The sequence below is a fragment of the Diadema setosum genome, chromosome 8 (assembly GCF_964275005.1).
Source record: "Diadema setosum chromosome 8, eeDiaSeto1, whole genome shotgun sequence".
Classification (NCBI taxonomy): domain Eukaryota; kingdom Metazoa; phylum Echinodermata; class Echinoidea; order Diadematoida; family Diadematidae; genus Diadema; species Diadema setosum.
Genome location: NC_092692.1, coordinates 33823807 through 33841108, shown reverse-complemented (window position 1 = coordinate 33841108; position 17302 = coordinate 33823807). Strand labels below are relative to the sequence as shown.

General features: G+C 37.5%; 1 protein-coding gene across 1 annotated transcript in view; it reads left to right on the top strand.

Annotated features, from left to right (window-relative positions):
- LOC140232215 (uncharacterized) overlaps positions 1 to 13853 on the top strand; it is a 62423-nt gene extending 48570 nt beyond the window's left edge. The window contains exons 40-54 of the mRNA XM_072312351.1: positions 103 to 216; positions 941 to 1054; positions 1639 to 1989; positions 2419 to 2544; positions 4138 to 4254; positions 5150 to 5269; positions 6381 to 6500; positions 7290 to 7508; positions 8012 to 8125; positions 8752 to 8865; positions 9629 to 9739; positions 10276 to 10395; positions 10902 to 11022; positions 11510 to 11686; positions 12529 to 13853. Coding sequence (XP_072168452.1) covers positions 103 to 216; positions 941 to 1054; positions 1639 to 1989; positions 2419 to 2544; positions 4138 to 4254; positions 5150 to 5269; positions 6381 to 6500; positions 7290 to 7508; positions 8012 to 8125; positions 8752 to 8865; positions 9629 to 9739; positions 10276 to 10395; positions 10902 to 11022; positions 11510 to 11686; positions 12529 to 12613 — 2123 coding nt within the window. The 3' untranslated portion in view covers positions 12614 to 13853. The remainder of the gene's footprint in view (positions 1 to 102; positions 217 to 940; positions 1055 to 1638; positions 1990 to 2418; positions 2545 to 4137; positions 4255 to 5149; positions 5270 to 6380; positions 6501 to 7289; positions 7509 to 8011; positions 8126 to 8751; positions 8866 to 9628; positions 9740 to 10275; positions 10396 to 10901; positions 11023 to 11509; positions 11687 to 12528) is intronic.
- Positions 13854 to 17302: the final 3449 nt, after the last annotated feature.

Genomic DNA, 17302 nt, shown 5'->3' with positions numbered 1-17302 from the left:
TATTACTGTTATTATCACAGTTGTCATAGTTGTAATCATCATACTTTCATCGTTATTATCATGTTTATCATGTTTTACCTTTTCCTGTTTTTGTGTCTTCAGATGTTAATGAATGTGCCAGCAACCCGTGTCAGAATGGTGGAAATTGTATAGATCAGATCAACTCGTTCTCCTGTACCTGTATGGCCGGATATACTGGCAGTCTCTGTCAGACGAGTAAGGGTTACCCTTTCTTCGTGTCATTTTCTTGAATAAGTCTTAACATATAATGAGGAAAGGAAGGGGAAAGGGAAACTATCATGTAGAATCCATAGCACACTTCTTAAACATAAGCAAAGTTTCTGCATTCCTAAAGCGCGTATTCGAGTGAACATTACTGTTATGAATTAATAAGGATTGATTATGCTTCTGCGTAAAAAAAGGGAAGGGCAATTGGCGCAGAGATGTTGACTTGTCATGGAAATCATATTTTAAGGACTACAAACAACGAAATTGAGACATATGCAGATTTAAATGTGGTTACAGTCAACGCTTATATGTTGCTTCTTTAACATGCGTTTAAGTTTTTGTGTAACAAACGAAACCCATGGTATCCAAAAAGGGTATTTTTACATGGAGCATCTGCATATGCATTGTGAAAGAGATTTGGTTTACTCTTACTTTTATATTTCAGGGACGCAGTAGTCATAATTTTCCTCGTTAATGGATTTTTTTTTTTCAGTACATTTATATATGTGATAGGTTATATTTTCTTTATGTAATTCATTTTGAGATACTGACAGCTACCGCTGTTCACTTCCGGTATCTCTCGAAAGTATGTTCACGTTCTTCTTTCTTCACATCATTTTTTACGTCAGCGTTGCTCGCTTAATTCGCCCATGATCATACCGTTCTCCCTCTGTTCTCACACCCATCTTCTCCCATGCGTACACCCATATAGATATCAACGACTGTGAGTCGCTCCCCTGCCGCAACGGCGGATTGTGTGTGGACGGAATCAATGGCTTTACCTGCACCTGTCAGGACGGTTTCACGGGAGCGCTCTGCGAGACATGTGAGTAACCTAGTATCACTTCTCACTTATACCATTTCAAGTATTCTACCTATACCATCTCAAGTATTCTATATCTTGATTACCAGGGAAAGAAGACGTGGCCTGTATGATACGATGATAATGGTAGTCATAATAATGACGATAATGATGATGATAATAATTATGATATCAAGTTATGATATCAAGTATTATTACTCATCCTTCTTCTTTTATCTTTATTATTATCATTATCATTATTATCATCATTATTGTTACTATATCATCAAAAGTAGAATTAAAGATAACAATGATGATAATAGCAATAATGAATATATCTTTATAGAAGCACATTTTCCATGTATATATTCAAATACGCTTTTCAAGGGAGTGGAATACAATGGAAAATGGTGATTAAGAGAAGAAAAAAAAAGTACAATTACCTCAAGTATTAATGTGCTGATCACTGCGATACGAAGACAGCTAAAAAAAAAAAAAGTCGCTTTATAACAGATAAGTATATTGAAGATACTTCTGAGCGCGGTTAGTGAGGCAACTTGCCTAGATCCTATCTCTTCATTTTTTTTTTTTTTTTTTTATTCCTGTAGCCACTGCGTGCGTGGGTACGATAATCATACCGCAATGCGGTTATTCGGGAATCACTTCGCCCAATTACCCGGCTTCGTACCGCAACGACGAGAACTGTCTGTGGGTGTTACGAGGTACCTCGCAGAACGAGCGCCTTCGCATCGTCTTCCTCAACCTCGACACCGAAGGCCAGTATGACTTCGTCCAGATCGGTTACTACTCTGACTACGATAACCCTGAAGTGCAGTTCTCGGGCGACGTCCGTCCCGACATCGTGTACACCCCGACGAACGAAGGCTGGATTCGCTTCCAGACGGACAACAACAAAGTCGATACTGGATTTTCCTTAGAAGTGCAAGAAGAATGCTACAGTAAGCTACACACATTAATTCTATTTCACGATTAGTGATGTGTATTAGATGGCAAACATTGAATGCTGTTTATCTTAGAGGTTCACATAACAGGATCTGAAGAGCATAATAAATTGGAGTTCGTAGTACACGTTTGGACTGGCAGGCAATATCACAAGATTATCCATGAAAATAGACTAATAACTAATGTAATTCAAAGTGATATTGACATGAACATCAAGCCCGTTGTCATCGTAGCAAACTAGTATGTTACATGAAACAAAGCGAGTGAAACATCTCATCAGTGTATTTTGTAGTAGGCTCTAAATGGTTTTCACATCGAGGCTTCCCTTACTAAGTCTTTATACATGATTATTTCAATGATATCTGACTGAACGCCATAGCTTATATCTCGTAAACTATGGCTATCAATCATTCTCTTTTACACAGCTGGAAGCCAATACGCGTGTCTGAGTTCACCGTGCCAGAATGGAGCCGGGTGCACGAACCAAGGCGCCGACTACCAGTGCACCTGTACCGCTGGCTTCGAAGGAGATAACTGCGAGAACCCCATCGGTCGGTTTCAATTTTGTGCCTCCTGCTACGTTTCCATATTATCATCCGTCACCTATAGCTAGCACTCATCGAGGAGCTTGGGAAAGAAGCTGGTTATTTCTTTCTGAAAATTCCTGTCCTTATTTCTACTCAACTTATTTGATTTACTCCAGAGTTTCGTGTAAAAGAAAGCATTTACTGAATATCTTCCCTTTAGTTTGTCAATAGCAGAATGCCATCATATCACTAAAAACACATTCACTTTTCCAACCCAATTAAAAAATGTCCCCTCCCCCTCAAAAAAAAAAATAAAACAAAACGATTATCCATCCAATTTAAAACCAGTGCCTATTACCCTTCCCCTCCTTAAGCCCGCCGCGCACTATACGACGTTTGGTCGCACGACTGACTGATTTTGGATCTGAAATAAACAAGCGTGTTTATCCTGAGCCTATTGTGATTCATTTCAGATCTAAAATCGGTCAGTCGTACGACCGAAAGTCGTTTAATGTGCGATGGCCTTTAAGTATACTCGACTCCCATTGGGGGAAAGACGCGCATCCTTTTCTGTCGCTTTATTTATCTGGAGTGTGAAATATTCTGCTGCACCGTTATAAACGGCTGAAGTATTAGACAGTTTAAGAAATCTCAAACCAGTTACTCATCCTTTCTCTGTTTAGTAATGCATGTGTATCTATGTGTTGGTAATCTACTCCTCATGCTTTTTCTTCTCTGAGTCGGGGTGGGTGCCCAAGAATTCTTTTTTAGTTGACATTTCCGGTAGAGAACACAAATAATCTTTTCTTAATTTGTCTGATTACTGTTTAAAATCATAACATGGAAATTTTGTCAGAGGTTGAAATATGAAACATTTAAGCAACATTAAGAGGGTCAAGCAAATTACATTATATATTATGATATTAAATGGTAATCCTCAATATTGTTACAGGAAACTAAACACTCAATCAAATAATGCAAATAATGTAATCGATATGTAATGAACATTATTATAACAATTTATAAAAACACGCGGAAACCTGTACAGGAGATCAATTACTTAGAAAAGAGATAATCATAGAAATTATTGACAAGTCATGATATAAATTACGTTTCATTCAAGATAAAAAGAATTGAGAGGTTTCATCTTATACTTTACAAAATAAGCAGTTATAGAATTAACATTAATAGGTTAAGCTGGTAATGACATATCAATTCATCTATCATGATAGCGTCATTGTGACTTGCTCTTCACTGTTGCATAGACAAGCACAATATTTCTCCATGCTTTTCATTATATATCGAATGTGCAAGGGAAACTCGCTTTTGTGCTACATTATGTCTGCATTGAAGTTTGTTATTCACGACCTTATTACGTCTTATTTTCTTTATTCATGCCATCACAGATTTGCTTTTATTTGCACACATTTTGTTTATCTTGTCATATAACCATATGTCATATATCTTGCCAATTTGGCTTTTTCCAATCATTATTGTGTGTTTCCATGTATTTCTTGCTCAGTGAGGTGTTGATTTATGATTTTTACTTCTTCATGCCTTCGGCGCCAATGATCAACTCATACCACGGTATTCTATTCATCCTATGTTGGCTTTCAGTGAATACTCCTTGCAGCAGCAACCCTTGTCTCAACAACGGCATCTGTAGCAACAACGCCAATGGATATTCTTGCCAGTGCACTTCTGGCTTTACAGGAGATCGTTGCTCTATCGTTGGTACATTCCTGTCAAATATTTTATTTTTCTGTACATAACATTGTATTTCTGGCAATAGTACTGACTTTGTAACATTAACAGAAATGAAACCTTTAAAAGTAACTTACCTCTCGTGGAATTCATAGAACGATGCCAACCATTGTAATAATGCTGCGGTTTGTAATGTTGCACAAATTGCTTACTATTACGGAAAGAAATTAAAGATTGTAGCACTAACCCTCGATACTGACTTTAAATCAGCTTTGATTTTAATTCTAGCTACTTTCAAAACTTTTTCCATTGTTCCTAACTGCTCTCTTAATGATTTCTTCCTCCCCTCTATCCGTAATTTTCTTGATATATGTGTATATATGTTAAATATATATATATATATATATAGATAGATATCCAAGAATTTTACTTTTTTCTTTTTTTTTGCATTTTTCAAAAAAAAATATTCATTTAAACAATCAAATGCAAAATAAATGTCATATAAAACACATAAAGACAAAAATACAAAATTGACAGGCAGCTACAAAACGTTTAAATGATATAAATACGATTCCAATTGATATTAGATACAAAACCTTAATTTTTTTAAGACATATGTTCATCTACTTTCTACGCTTGCTTTAGAAATTGACAAAATTGGCTAAAGTGTCATTTCTTTTTATTTCTTACAGAAAATATAAAGTATTTTGCATACAAATAAACCACGTTGTAACACTTTGGGGTTTCTGGAGAACCAAGTATAATATTAATTTTACTTGCATTCTGCTTCCATGCCCTTCTTTGATCGTATTTTCATTTGCCTTTCATCACCGCACGCTATTCACATTTTGTCTGCATATACCCCAAACGTTGTCGTTTGCTGTGACCCTTCATTCATTCATCTCACGCATTGCACCACGTATAGGCACTTGTGGTGCCCTCCACCCCTGTTTTAATGGCGGTACATGTGAGCAGCTACCTGGAAACAGTGGCGCTGCCTGCACATGCCAACCGACCTGGACGGGGCCGTTTTGCACCATCCCCGGTACGTTTGCCGTGCTCCGCACCACGTACTACACGCAGTACTTGTTACATCATAGCATTGATTTGGGCAGGTTTATTTTTTTCAAACGAATGTCCTTCTGCTTGCGCATAATAATGGCCGTGTTTCAAATCGGTCCAATACGCATCAGCACTTTCTTGCAGATTAAAAAATAACATGTATCATGCCTATCAAAGATGATGCTTAGGTTTCTATCCTCTTTTGGTCGATATGATAAAAAAGACGGCATAATATTCATCTTTGAAATTGGTAACATTTCACCGAGAGCTTTATTACTTTACCTAAATATCCATCTTGCACATCATCTTCCGTAATACCAATAACTTTTTGTTGACCCTCCCCATTCCCACCCCCTAAAAAAACATGCAAATGTTGCAAGAGATATTTTAAGTACTGGTAGAACCAAGCAGCACACTGGTGAGAAATCCAATTTAGTGGAAACCGTATTATAGAGTGTCAACTTTATCAAGTCATATGCGATAGCTGTCGCATGGTAAAAAACAACTAATGTCTTCTTCTTATTATGAACAATGCTGTAGAGAAATACCAATGTGATATTTAGAAACAAAGGATAAATTAGACCCTTTTAGGATACCATTAGTCTTGTCCATGTGTGGGTGTGTGTGTGTGTGTGCGCGCGCGCCCTCGCGCAAGATAGCAGCATTGCTTTTCATGGTTATATGCATTAATACATACACTAACAAAAAAGTAGTTGCACCATTTTTGAAGATTCATTTTTGTTTGCTTGTTTGTGACATGTCCCTAACGTTTTGACCCAGTGAACACATTCGCTAAGAAGGTAAGAAAAGTATATAGCTGTGTACAGATGCTAACTAAATTTAAAAAGACAAAAAAAAAAGAATAAAACGCACCATTCAAACACAGAACTGGTAGTGTAATATGTTTAAATCATTATCATTTCTGGATAATTAACTTTCATATTATGACGAAGATATACAGTCTGAAGCAACCGCCTAGAAATTAAGGTTTGACTGCGTCCATACCTGTATTATTATCATTTTGTTAATTGTTTTTATCATATATCATCAAACTTAAGCTTGATATTTTTTTCCTTTCCGTTTTCCTCGTGCAGTGGCTGATCCCTGTAGCTCGAGCCCCTGTCAGAACGGCGCAACGTGCACTTCCAGTGGCGGGACTTACGTATGCATATGTCCAACTGGTTTCAGCGGCACAACCTGTAGCATAGCCACTGGTCAGTCGAAGTTTAATCACTCTTATGTCTTCAGAGACAGACAGACAGACAGACAGACAGTGAGGGAGGTATAGGGAGAGGGGAGAGGGAGGGGGGTGGGGGAGAGACGGAGGGAGATTGAAGGAGAGAACAATAACCCCCCCCCCCCAAAAAAAGCATAGTAGACCCTACATACAGCCACAGATAAATGAACATATACATACAAAATCTTTGCAACTGTTTGACAAATCTTCTCCCTACATCGACGTAAATAAGTACTGAATTGATCAGTGTTTTTAGTACTAGCCATGATAATATATATATATATATATATATATATATATATATATATATATATATATATATACACGTATATTGGCATACATACTCGAAGCTCGGTGGTCTAGTGGAGATAACGCCTTTCTGGAGATCAGGAGGTCGTAGGTTCGAATCCGGCTCTAGTATGTACGCCAATAATTCTTTTTTTTTTATCATGGCTACTACTAAAACACTGATCAATTCAGTGCTTATTTACGTCGATGTAGGGCAATTTGTCAATCAGTTATACAAGGAAAACATCTCGACGCAAGAATGTCATAAATTTGAATACGAAAACTTTATAATGGATAACAGTACGTGTAGATATACGCAATGATTACTTCTGATATACTCATTTTTTGAATTCTGATGTCAAAGATATTAGTTTGTTTGCGATTTCATTCACCACATTCAATCTTTACTTGCCGTGCTTGGGGTCCGTTTAAGCATTGAGAAATAAATATTCGATGAATTTTCCTTACCTGTATACAGACCCCTGTGCGTCGAACCCCTGTGCCAATGAAGGCATCTGTTCGGCCACTAACTCGGGCTTTTCCTGCACCTGCGCCCCGGGCTTTACGGGCTCAACTTGTTCCTCGGACATCGACGAGTGCGCTAGCAACCCTTGTCTCAACGGTGCTTGTATAAACGGCATTGACCAGTTTGCCTGCTCCTGCCCTAGCGGATACACTGGGGACCTTTGTCAGTTAGGTGAGAGCGGGGTAACAGCTCGCGTGCCTCGAAATCGCTGGCTGAGATTATACACTGAAGAGAACATGAGGTTGATAATTAATGTAACATGACAGCAGCTTATGTTAGCTTGTTAGCATGCAGAACCTTAACTGCACCGACACAGCACTGCCTGACGGCGCCTTTAAGGAGATCTTTCATCAAGAATCTTAGAGGATGCACCGGCAGTTCATAAATTTAACAATGAGAGTGACATAGAATATGTAGTAATAGTCACAGTTCTCTTATAGTGTTATTACAGACGGGTGGTAATCTCTGTGGTTTGCATGTTCGGATCGAAGTGACATAAGTGGTATCGGTTATGATCGTAGGTTCATCGTGACCAAAAGCCGCAATAATCAACATCACATCATCAGCAGTGTTGACGAGTTCAGAAATTCTAAAACTCGGATTTTTACATCTCCCTCCCCCCTTCCCCGTATCTCTCTCTCTCTCTCTCTCTCTTTCTATTGCTAACTAAACAGGACCATGTGAAATCGCTAACGTATGTCTTAATGGAGGTATATGCTATCAGGACCAAAACGCCACCCATTCATGCACCTGCCCGCCAACGTGGACTGGACGATTCTGTAGCGAAGGTAATATTTCTATTTGATATACCATCACTTTCGTATTTCATATTCCACAATATTTATAAGAAAGAAATCTCTGTAAGCAGCTATTATATATGTCACATTACACCGCTCAATTGACATGGGGATTATGAATTCTGGTGCATATATATATATATATATATATATATATATATATGTATATATGTCATTATATATTTGTCATTATATTATACATGTCAAATGAATTCTGAAAATACGTCCTCATCACCTTTACTAGCCAGTGGTAGACATGAATGCTGCAATATTACTCTGGCACTATCCTTTTTGTTTTTCTTGGTAAAAAAATCGTTATTTTAATAATCATGGTCTCCCGTTTTATCTTATCATGTCGACTGCATAGTTTGGGGTTACACAATAGACAGAATTATCATCTGTATTTGCTACAGTTCATTCTTAGACAGACACTTCGATAGTTTTATTGCCTTTGAACACACAAACCAAACCGTACTTTAGAGTATGTCTGTGTAGCATTGAAAAATAACGCCCATGTGTTTAAGCATGCAAGTATATTGTCCATGGTGTATTTTCCTTTGATACCACGTGAACGCTGGTTAATTCATTTTTTCATCGATATCTTTCGTTGTATCTAGACGTGAATGAGTGTTCAGACAACCCGTGCCAAAGCTTCCAAGTTTGTTTAAACACACCTGGCGGGTACACGTGTGACTGTCCAGCAGGGAGAACGGGAGACACGTGCTCAGAAGGTATCACTCAGTGTGACTGTCATTTCGTTGAAAACTCTTTACTTTTTTTTAGTTTAACTATCCTAACTTCACTTTTATTTGCATTTTGTTCTTCTCCTTCATATACTTCCTATTCTTCTTTAACTTCTGATGTTTTTTTCTTCTTCTTTCTTCTTCATGTAATTCTTGGTCTACATCTTCTCATATTTCTTTATCATTATCTCCTTCATTGCATTCTTCTTTTCCTTAGTAATCTTTTAGTCTTCTCTTGTCTTTCGTTCATGAATAATATATGAGTACAGTATTTACTTTCTTAACTTTAGTTTTCCCACACGCTACTTTTATGTTTATCCTCATGATTATGTGTTCCTTAATGTCATGCATGTCCTTCATCGTTTCCATTTTTTATCTATTCTTCTTTTCTGATGTTTCTATCATTTGTATTCGCATCGTGTTTAGTTTCGTTCTCTATTATTTTTGCCGGCTGTTCTTCTTGTTTTTTATCATAATTATGTACCTAAGTCTTATTTTCATTGTATCTAATAATGTCAATCTGTAAACTTCGGCCAAATCTAATTCGAAGAAGTTTATCATTGACAGGATATTTGTAGCCACATCTTGTTAGGACCTATATCGATTGATGATTTATGATGGCTCACAAATCATTCCACCATTGGAAAGTTATGCTACCTGAAAATGATGTAGGGTATATGCGATTTTGAAAGAAAGCCGAATGAACTAATATGCTAGGTTCATGTCGTGATGTACATTTTTTTTTGTCCAGATGTTGACGAATGTGCCAGTAGTCCGTGCCAGAATGGAGCCGTGTGTATAAACGGAGAGAATGCCTTCACCTGTACTTGCACCGACAATTTCGCTGGGCCAACGTGCTTCCGTAAGTTTACTTGACCGTATGGATAACATCTTACTCTCCTGCTCATAAAATTTGTCTCTCAGGGTTGCCTCCGTGTCAGTTTGAAATGCAGATTACGTTGTTCATTAATTTTCTTCAGATCATATTCACCGTCGATGTATTTTCATGTATGAACAAATTGAAAATTAAATAATACATTCTCGTAAAGAAATTTAATTCCCAACGTAAGTTATCTTCACAATAAAAGTGGAATTTGAAAGTGCAGAAACAAACATTCAAATGCAGTTCGAATGAACGAAAATCAGTTATCATGGGTATGTCATCGCATTGCTTTTTATTTCAATTGCCTCTTTTTTTTAAAGCACATTGTTCTCTTGAATAGAATGTCCTTTGAGTGTTGTGTGGGGTGAAAGGCATTACTGTATGTTTTTTTTTTCTTTCAGAAACCGGGGTAAGGGATTGTGTGTTCGTCTCATCGAGTTGGAAATGAAGTTGTGTGTTTGTACGTAGATATCAAATATTTTGAATTGTCTTCTGTCTCACTTTTTTTTTTTCAGAATACATCGGCTGCTACAGTAACCCCTGTGTAAATGGCGGAGTGTGCAGTGCAGGGTCAGACTTCTATGTCTGTGAATGCCCGGACGGTTATGAAGGGGAGCAGTGCGCGACTACTTCCTGTAAGTAGAATTAAAGAGAAATATATAAGAGTAAGAAAAGTCTGCATATTTATCTCTGAAGTAGACCTACATAGAGTACCCCTATACACACCAAAAAGAGCAAGAGATGTAAAACCTCGATGAGGAAATACACGTTTTCTCTCGTTTATATGCTGCTTAGAACCTAAGTTGTCAAAAGTCGTCCTTCTGGGATTATTGAGAAACAGGTTATTTTGCAATAAGATAATTGCTCATTAGTAATAATTTACTATTGAGTTAGAAGCGTAAAGAATTCATAAAACCATTGAGAGGTTACAGCCTGATGATGCAATAGTGAAATCAACAAAATTCCCATGAAAGACCCTGACGAACATGTGTATTTGAATTCTTTTGGAGACAGTAATATCCGAATTTAAACATTCCAAAGTTACTTACTTCTACATAGGTGATGCTATTCTTTTGATTTAAAAGCACAAAGAGAACGCAAAGTGAAGTTGTGACTACTTATCATCCTTTTCTTGTTGCAGCATCGGGAGCTCTGGCTATTTTGCAAGATCCAAAGTGGATCGCCATCATCGTCGGGTGCGTTCTTGGCTTCGTGTTCCTCATCGTCGTCATCACGGTCATCTATAAAAATTGCACTTCCAGGTTGGTTGCTATCACGTCGTATCATTCTCAATAAAATTATATCAAGTGATAAAATAAGTTTTTCTCTTTCTTTTCCTTATCATGCTATGTTTATCTTATCTTTTACTACTTTTTGTTACTTTTTTTATCAGTGGGAATTGAAATACAGATACGAACAATTAAATGACTGACGTATAGAGTATTATAGTATGGGGTATTTTATTGGAAACTCGTATCATAGAACTCTGTAACAGCATCAATTTTCCGACGTGAGGTGGATGCTTATTTATTATCTGTGTTTATAATATAGAGCCTATATTACGAATGCGGCTGACAAACAATATAGTGTGTTTGAGAAGTGTTGGGAAATTGTATTGTATTGTATCTATACCCCATCCTTTTTACACGAAAATAATTAATACACTTGTTTAAATCATTTTGAGGTAATTCTTACACTGAACAACCATAGTTATAAGTTTTGTTTTATTTGATTTTGTTCTTTAAGTAGCCGAAATCGTCGCATTCGTTACGACGCCGAGAGGGCAGCACGCGACCACGGGGACGGAGCCCTCGACGATGGCCGGCTCTCGGGTATGTCCAGGCATGGCATTCCGTCATCGGCCAGCAAGACGAACCACGCTGATGAGAACATTTACGGCTTCGTACCACCCAACAATGGCGGGCAGTAAGTGTTATAATATGATACGAATTTAACACATTCGTAATTATGGTTTTCAATCACTCATTGTATGATAGAAAACGTTTAGAACTTAAGTAGTCGACTTTTGCATTGCAATATTCAAGAGACTATTCGACATGAACTTTCCTTCACTGCTTTTGCTCGTCTATTTTCTTCAAAAATGATGAACAATCAATCACGAAATCGTGATCTTCTAAAACATAACTTCTCGTCTCGCCTTTCTGTCATTGTCACTATGTTCTTCATATTGCTGTCCTGATGCCTATTAGTCACCCTCGCATTCGGCACGGCAGTAACAGTGCACTCCCGTTTTAACAAACACGGCTATAACGAAATTCCTGTTACAACGAAGTAAAAATTCATGGCGTGACCTTGTCCGCTCTTTGTCATTGTTTTTTATTCATTCTTTTTTTGGGGGGGGGGGGGGGCAGAGGGGGTTCGGTTATAACGAAATTTCAATGGAACAAAAAAAAACCCAAAACTGCCCGTCCCGAGGACATTTTTCTGGCCAGGAGTCCAATGTACATATTCTCTTCACCCTTTATCTCGTTACTCCTCCCATTGGGGTTTTCGTTTGTTTGTTGTTGTTTGCAGCCTTTTTGTATCATGTCATGCTTACTTCCATTTCGTTGTCTCTTCATACCAGTAGACCCATGAAACACTGTGCACAATGAAAGCAGATATGATACACATCTCAATTTTGTTACTTCATTCGTAAGGGATCCGTTTACAAATCTTATATAGGAGTTCAATTTCCCGTGAAAACGCACAAATCTTGATGATAACACTAACAGAATGTTTTCTTCTATTTTTTTTCTTCACAACAGTGCGACAGTAGCAGAGATCAACAGCTACGAAGCTCCCTGGCCGATAACAACTGATGAATTTGAACCACCAAGGACTGTATTATAGACAGCCGTTGAGATGAAATGTTACGCAAGAGGAAACAAAAAGAAACAGAGTGAAACTGAAGTCGTTTCCCTACTATAATTTCCGCGTTGAATGACTATATGCTGTATGCCGAGAAGTTCAAGCCCTGGGACATCGCGTTTTCCCCGACTCGGCTCCGCGAAGGCAGTGCACTGTTGAGAATTGTATCTCGACCACGCGTATCTAAAAGTCATTTTAAGGCTGTAGCATGTTGCCATCTGTACAATAGACACTCCGCACTCTTTGTCGTGTTGATCGCGCAGGAAATACTCTCTATTTCTCTCTTTAAGCGACTGATTTTGTTAGTGTTGTCGACCCCGTGTCATCGATTTTTGTTGTATCAATGAGCATCTATACTGGAAAGAAAACACTGAAACAAACAAAACATTGGCTTGGTCAACTTACGGCGAATGCACGGGAATCGAGTGGCAGATATGCACCTCAACGTATTCAACGATTTATCTTACCTTAGAGGTCGGCGATGAGGTTTTATGTTTTAACATGTGTGCGTACTTTCGCTGGATAACGTCTTTCTTCTTGAGCGATTTTAGCTAGATACCGTCTTTCTCAATGTGCTGTCTTTCTCTAAATGTCACTGGCTAGACAATTTGGGCTGATTAGTGTAATCTATTTTTCGTGTTTTTTGCTCTTTAAAGATATGTTATAAAATGATCGTGAATTTCTATAAAACATTCCATTTAATATATTATACCATTCCGTCTTTTGATATCTTCTAAAATGTTTAACTTTGAAAAAAACCCAATAAGTCTTTCACATTGTAGGCGAAAAATAGAAGTCATTATCTTAGGCGTATTACTATGATCAGTAACTCACAAAAATTGCCACAAACCGCAAGGGCTATATTATGCCCAATTGATTGGAGGTGTTATAGTCAAAATATTAGCTTTCGTTTCATGAATCCAATTTCCTTTATTTGGCAAGAAAAATGACGAATGATTCAATGTTCAAAGACATGTAGATAATGAGATAGTCTTTGCGATGACTCTACACCTTGATCTTGATAACGTTAAGTGTATGCCAAAGTTAGTATAACTTTATCTCTGGGATATTTGCTTCCATCTAAGTATTTGTCACCTTGCTTATCAATCCACTTACGTTTTCCATTTTGTTCCGTATAACACCTTGATTGCTAAACGTGTGTGCGAGTTATTTAGTTTGCAGTGTATATCCACAGGCGTTTATTAACTGAAATCAGAGATTGTAGGCCTATAATCATTGAGATTATCAATAGGCATCTATTGTATTGTGGATTGCTTTCTGACGTTAGCGAACGATGCATGGTGGTACTACAATCTGTTACCTCATAATACAGGGTTAATTGATTCCAGTGTTTCGGTGATATCAGTGTTGTTTGCCGTTAATTTTATCATAAGAATATTATTGAGCTTCGCAAGAATACATGCCGTTTTCACTTGGATGTAAATAGATAGATTTTTATGTGATGTATATATTTGGATGTGCTCTAAGTAATAGCATGCCGCGTTCGTAACGTGTTGAAACAGAATGTGTAGACAGAAACACAGTCATATTCACAAGGCCAAATAACGATTTGCATATTCACGGCGTCATATTCTAATCACACTTTAATCCCATTTTCAGTACTTGTATGAGTAACTATAACAGCTTGGCAAACAGACAATGAACTGTGGACATATATGGGGACTGACTGTCGCAGTGACAGCTGCAATTGTCTGTTGATTATCTCACAACGAAAACAAAACGATTCCATAAACGAAGAACTGCACTTTTTTTGTAACTTGGCGAAGGACTATAAGGGCTTCTGACTGGCTTGATACCACACGCCCTTCGAGCACCGAAGGATCTGTGTAAAGCCAATAATCCTTTTATATTGCTATTATGCACAAATTTCACTCTATATTGTACCGTTGCGACTCAAAACTTAGTTAAGTTTCAAAATGATATGGCAATATTTCACCTGTGTGTATATTATTATGTTGCATGTATAGATTATTGATTTCTGTGATTCGTAGTAAATGCAAAGTATTCGGTAAAGTTTCAACATAGAGAGATTCGTCGAACATGATTATGAACGTGTGGTGACTTTCGTCGATGGTAATTTACATACTAGTAGTAGTACGTGGACTTCTGTATTTCCATGTATTGCGACAGCTATGCAGAAAGTGGTGAAAGACACAGTGCCGATACCTTGGTCCTTCAAAACGTATAAGCTTACCTGAGTGATGATTATAATATCTGTCAGTATAAGGTATAATGGGGAACATTTATCTCATACACTCGAAAGAAAAAAAAAAAATCATGACACAAAAGTGTACAAAAACCAGTTTACATTAGTCTTCATCGTCTGGTACGAGTTGAACTCATGATTTTTTTTTTTTTAATTTCCTCTAACCTCCAGTTATTATTTCTTTGAATTTATTGTAATATCAGATAGTGTATATACAAATATGTCATTTTCCCTTACCGTTTTATACTTCGGAGTGTGTTGTATACAAGACAGTCCTTGTTGCTCTTAGTCGTCACTATGAATCCCATCATGCACCTCAGTTTTGACGTGACTGTCTTTCTTCTCGGGCTCCTTCTCAGATAGTTTATCTTGTATTTTTGAACGTGCTGCAGTGATACGAGTGTTTGACAATTTTTATATACAGTACGGTACCAAAGTTTTCTACAGAATGATAGTACAATTCATAGAAATGTCATAAACATCTCAATAGAGATACTTTTAGTATGATAGTTTTAACGGTAGAAGTTGTTTTTAAGACGGATAAAGAGACGCATGATGTAGCAGAGATATTTTGAAGTCTTCATTGCTTTTAATACTCAGTGACTGTGGGATTCCTTCAAAGTTTTATACAAACATATAGCATTGGGCGATTTAGCACAAAAAGGAAGCAAGTGCTAATAGACGGAGAACCATCTATATTAGCCCTTTTTTCACGTACGTTTCACGGCGATATCATCGAATATTGTTAAGACTATTAGAATAAAGTCAATATTTAGAATATTTAACAGTTTTTAAATATAAACATATCCATTCAACACTCACACTTCGAGTGAATTTTTATGGAAAACAGGGTTATAATGTATTTGCGTGTGCATAACAAAACTAGTCTTAGACCTTTGTCAACTTGTTAAATCCATGTTTAGAACATGCACTCTGATATCTCCAGGAATACAATAACGAATGTTATGATTAAAAAGTGATTTTTTTTTTTCATGAACAGACAAATTGACAGTTCACATGCACTTTGTTCTCCTATAAATGCCATGTAAATACTGAATAAGGTGATTAAAGAAATAATAGAATAAATGTGCATCACACAATCAACTAAATTCAGTGTGTTGGTCACGTAATACAGTGTAATGAGATGCGCAGTCTTCTGATTCTAGAGTTTAGACATCGCAGTCCAACGACACTTCACGTTGTGCCCTCAGTATCAACCACACACAGACGCAGTCATGAACACAGACAGATACACACACACACACACACACACACACACACACACACACACAGACACACAGAAAAACAGATCATCAAGTGGGATCGGCCTCGTCTTCTTACTCTTTTCAGCATTTCGACGACAACGTGTTTCTTATGAGCATGAGTTCTTTAATTCATAAAACCAACCTCTGCTGTCTGCGAGGATTGATGTTCAACAATCCTTTGCAAATTAACCTGCATCACAAAAACAACAAAAAGTCGCCAGACATGGATGTTTAGGTAACGGCAGATTCTAAAAAAGCAGACTAAATGATGTATAACTCAATTCAAATGGACTCTCCCAACCTATCTAAATATTGGAAAGAAAGCACACATTCCGGATAAATGTGAATCAAGAAAAGAGGCTCCAAAGTACAGAGTCTATTCAAGCACTTAATCTTTACCAGTTAAGCTGTGCTAGCTGAGCGATGAATGGGTTAAAACAAGATGTAACCCACTAAAGCAACACCAATAATGAAGGGATTTTTCAATTAAGCTGAATCAATGATCAATGCCAACTTTCAAAGCAGTACCATCATCCTTTTTAAAGTTATTGAAATTGAAGAGTGTGTACAAGGTTTTCAGGAAATGAAAAGGGGACTCTTTAAGACACACCTCGTCACACTTATCAACAATAAAAGTGTTTGAGAAAACCTGCTAAAAACACAATTTTCTGTTCGTTGTAATATCCCAAACTTTCGCAGAATCTAGAAGAAAACCGACTCTTTCAGAAACTCAAGATTGGTCAGGTTGACCCGTTTCGCCTATATATTTTGATATTTTGAGTCCCGAAACAAATTCAGTGCATGCGACTTTGTGTTGCTTTGTGATGCACGGTCACGAAAAGATGACAAGAGAAACACTAACAACAGAACAAAATTAAGATTTGCCATTATCACCATTTTCTCTATTCCAGGACATTCTCATCAACGCCAGGGGACATGGCGAATGAAATCATAAGATATTTTTTTCTTTTCCCTTCTCTTCTTCTGTTCTTTCCTTCTTTTGGTCGCATCTATTCAGGACGTCGCGTCTCGGTGAATGGAGCTTTTCCTCTTCACTTCCTGCCTCATCCATCGCTTTTTTACGTCCGCTCAATTCTCGCCACCGACAATAGGCGATATCAAGTGATATCGTACGATACCTCCGATATCAAACCTCTCAGGCCGGGGCAGTAATTTCCG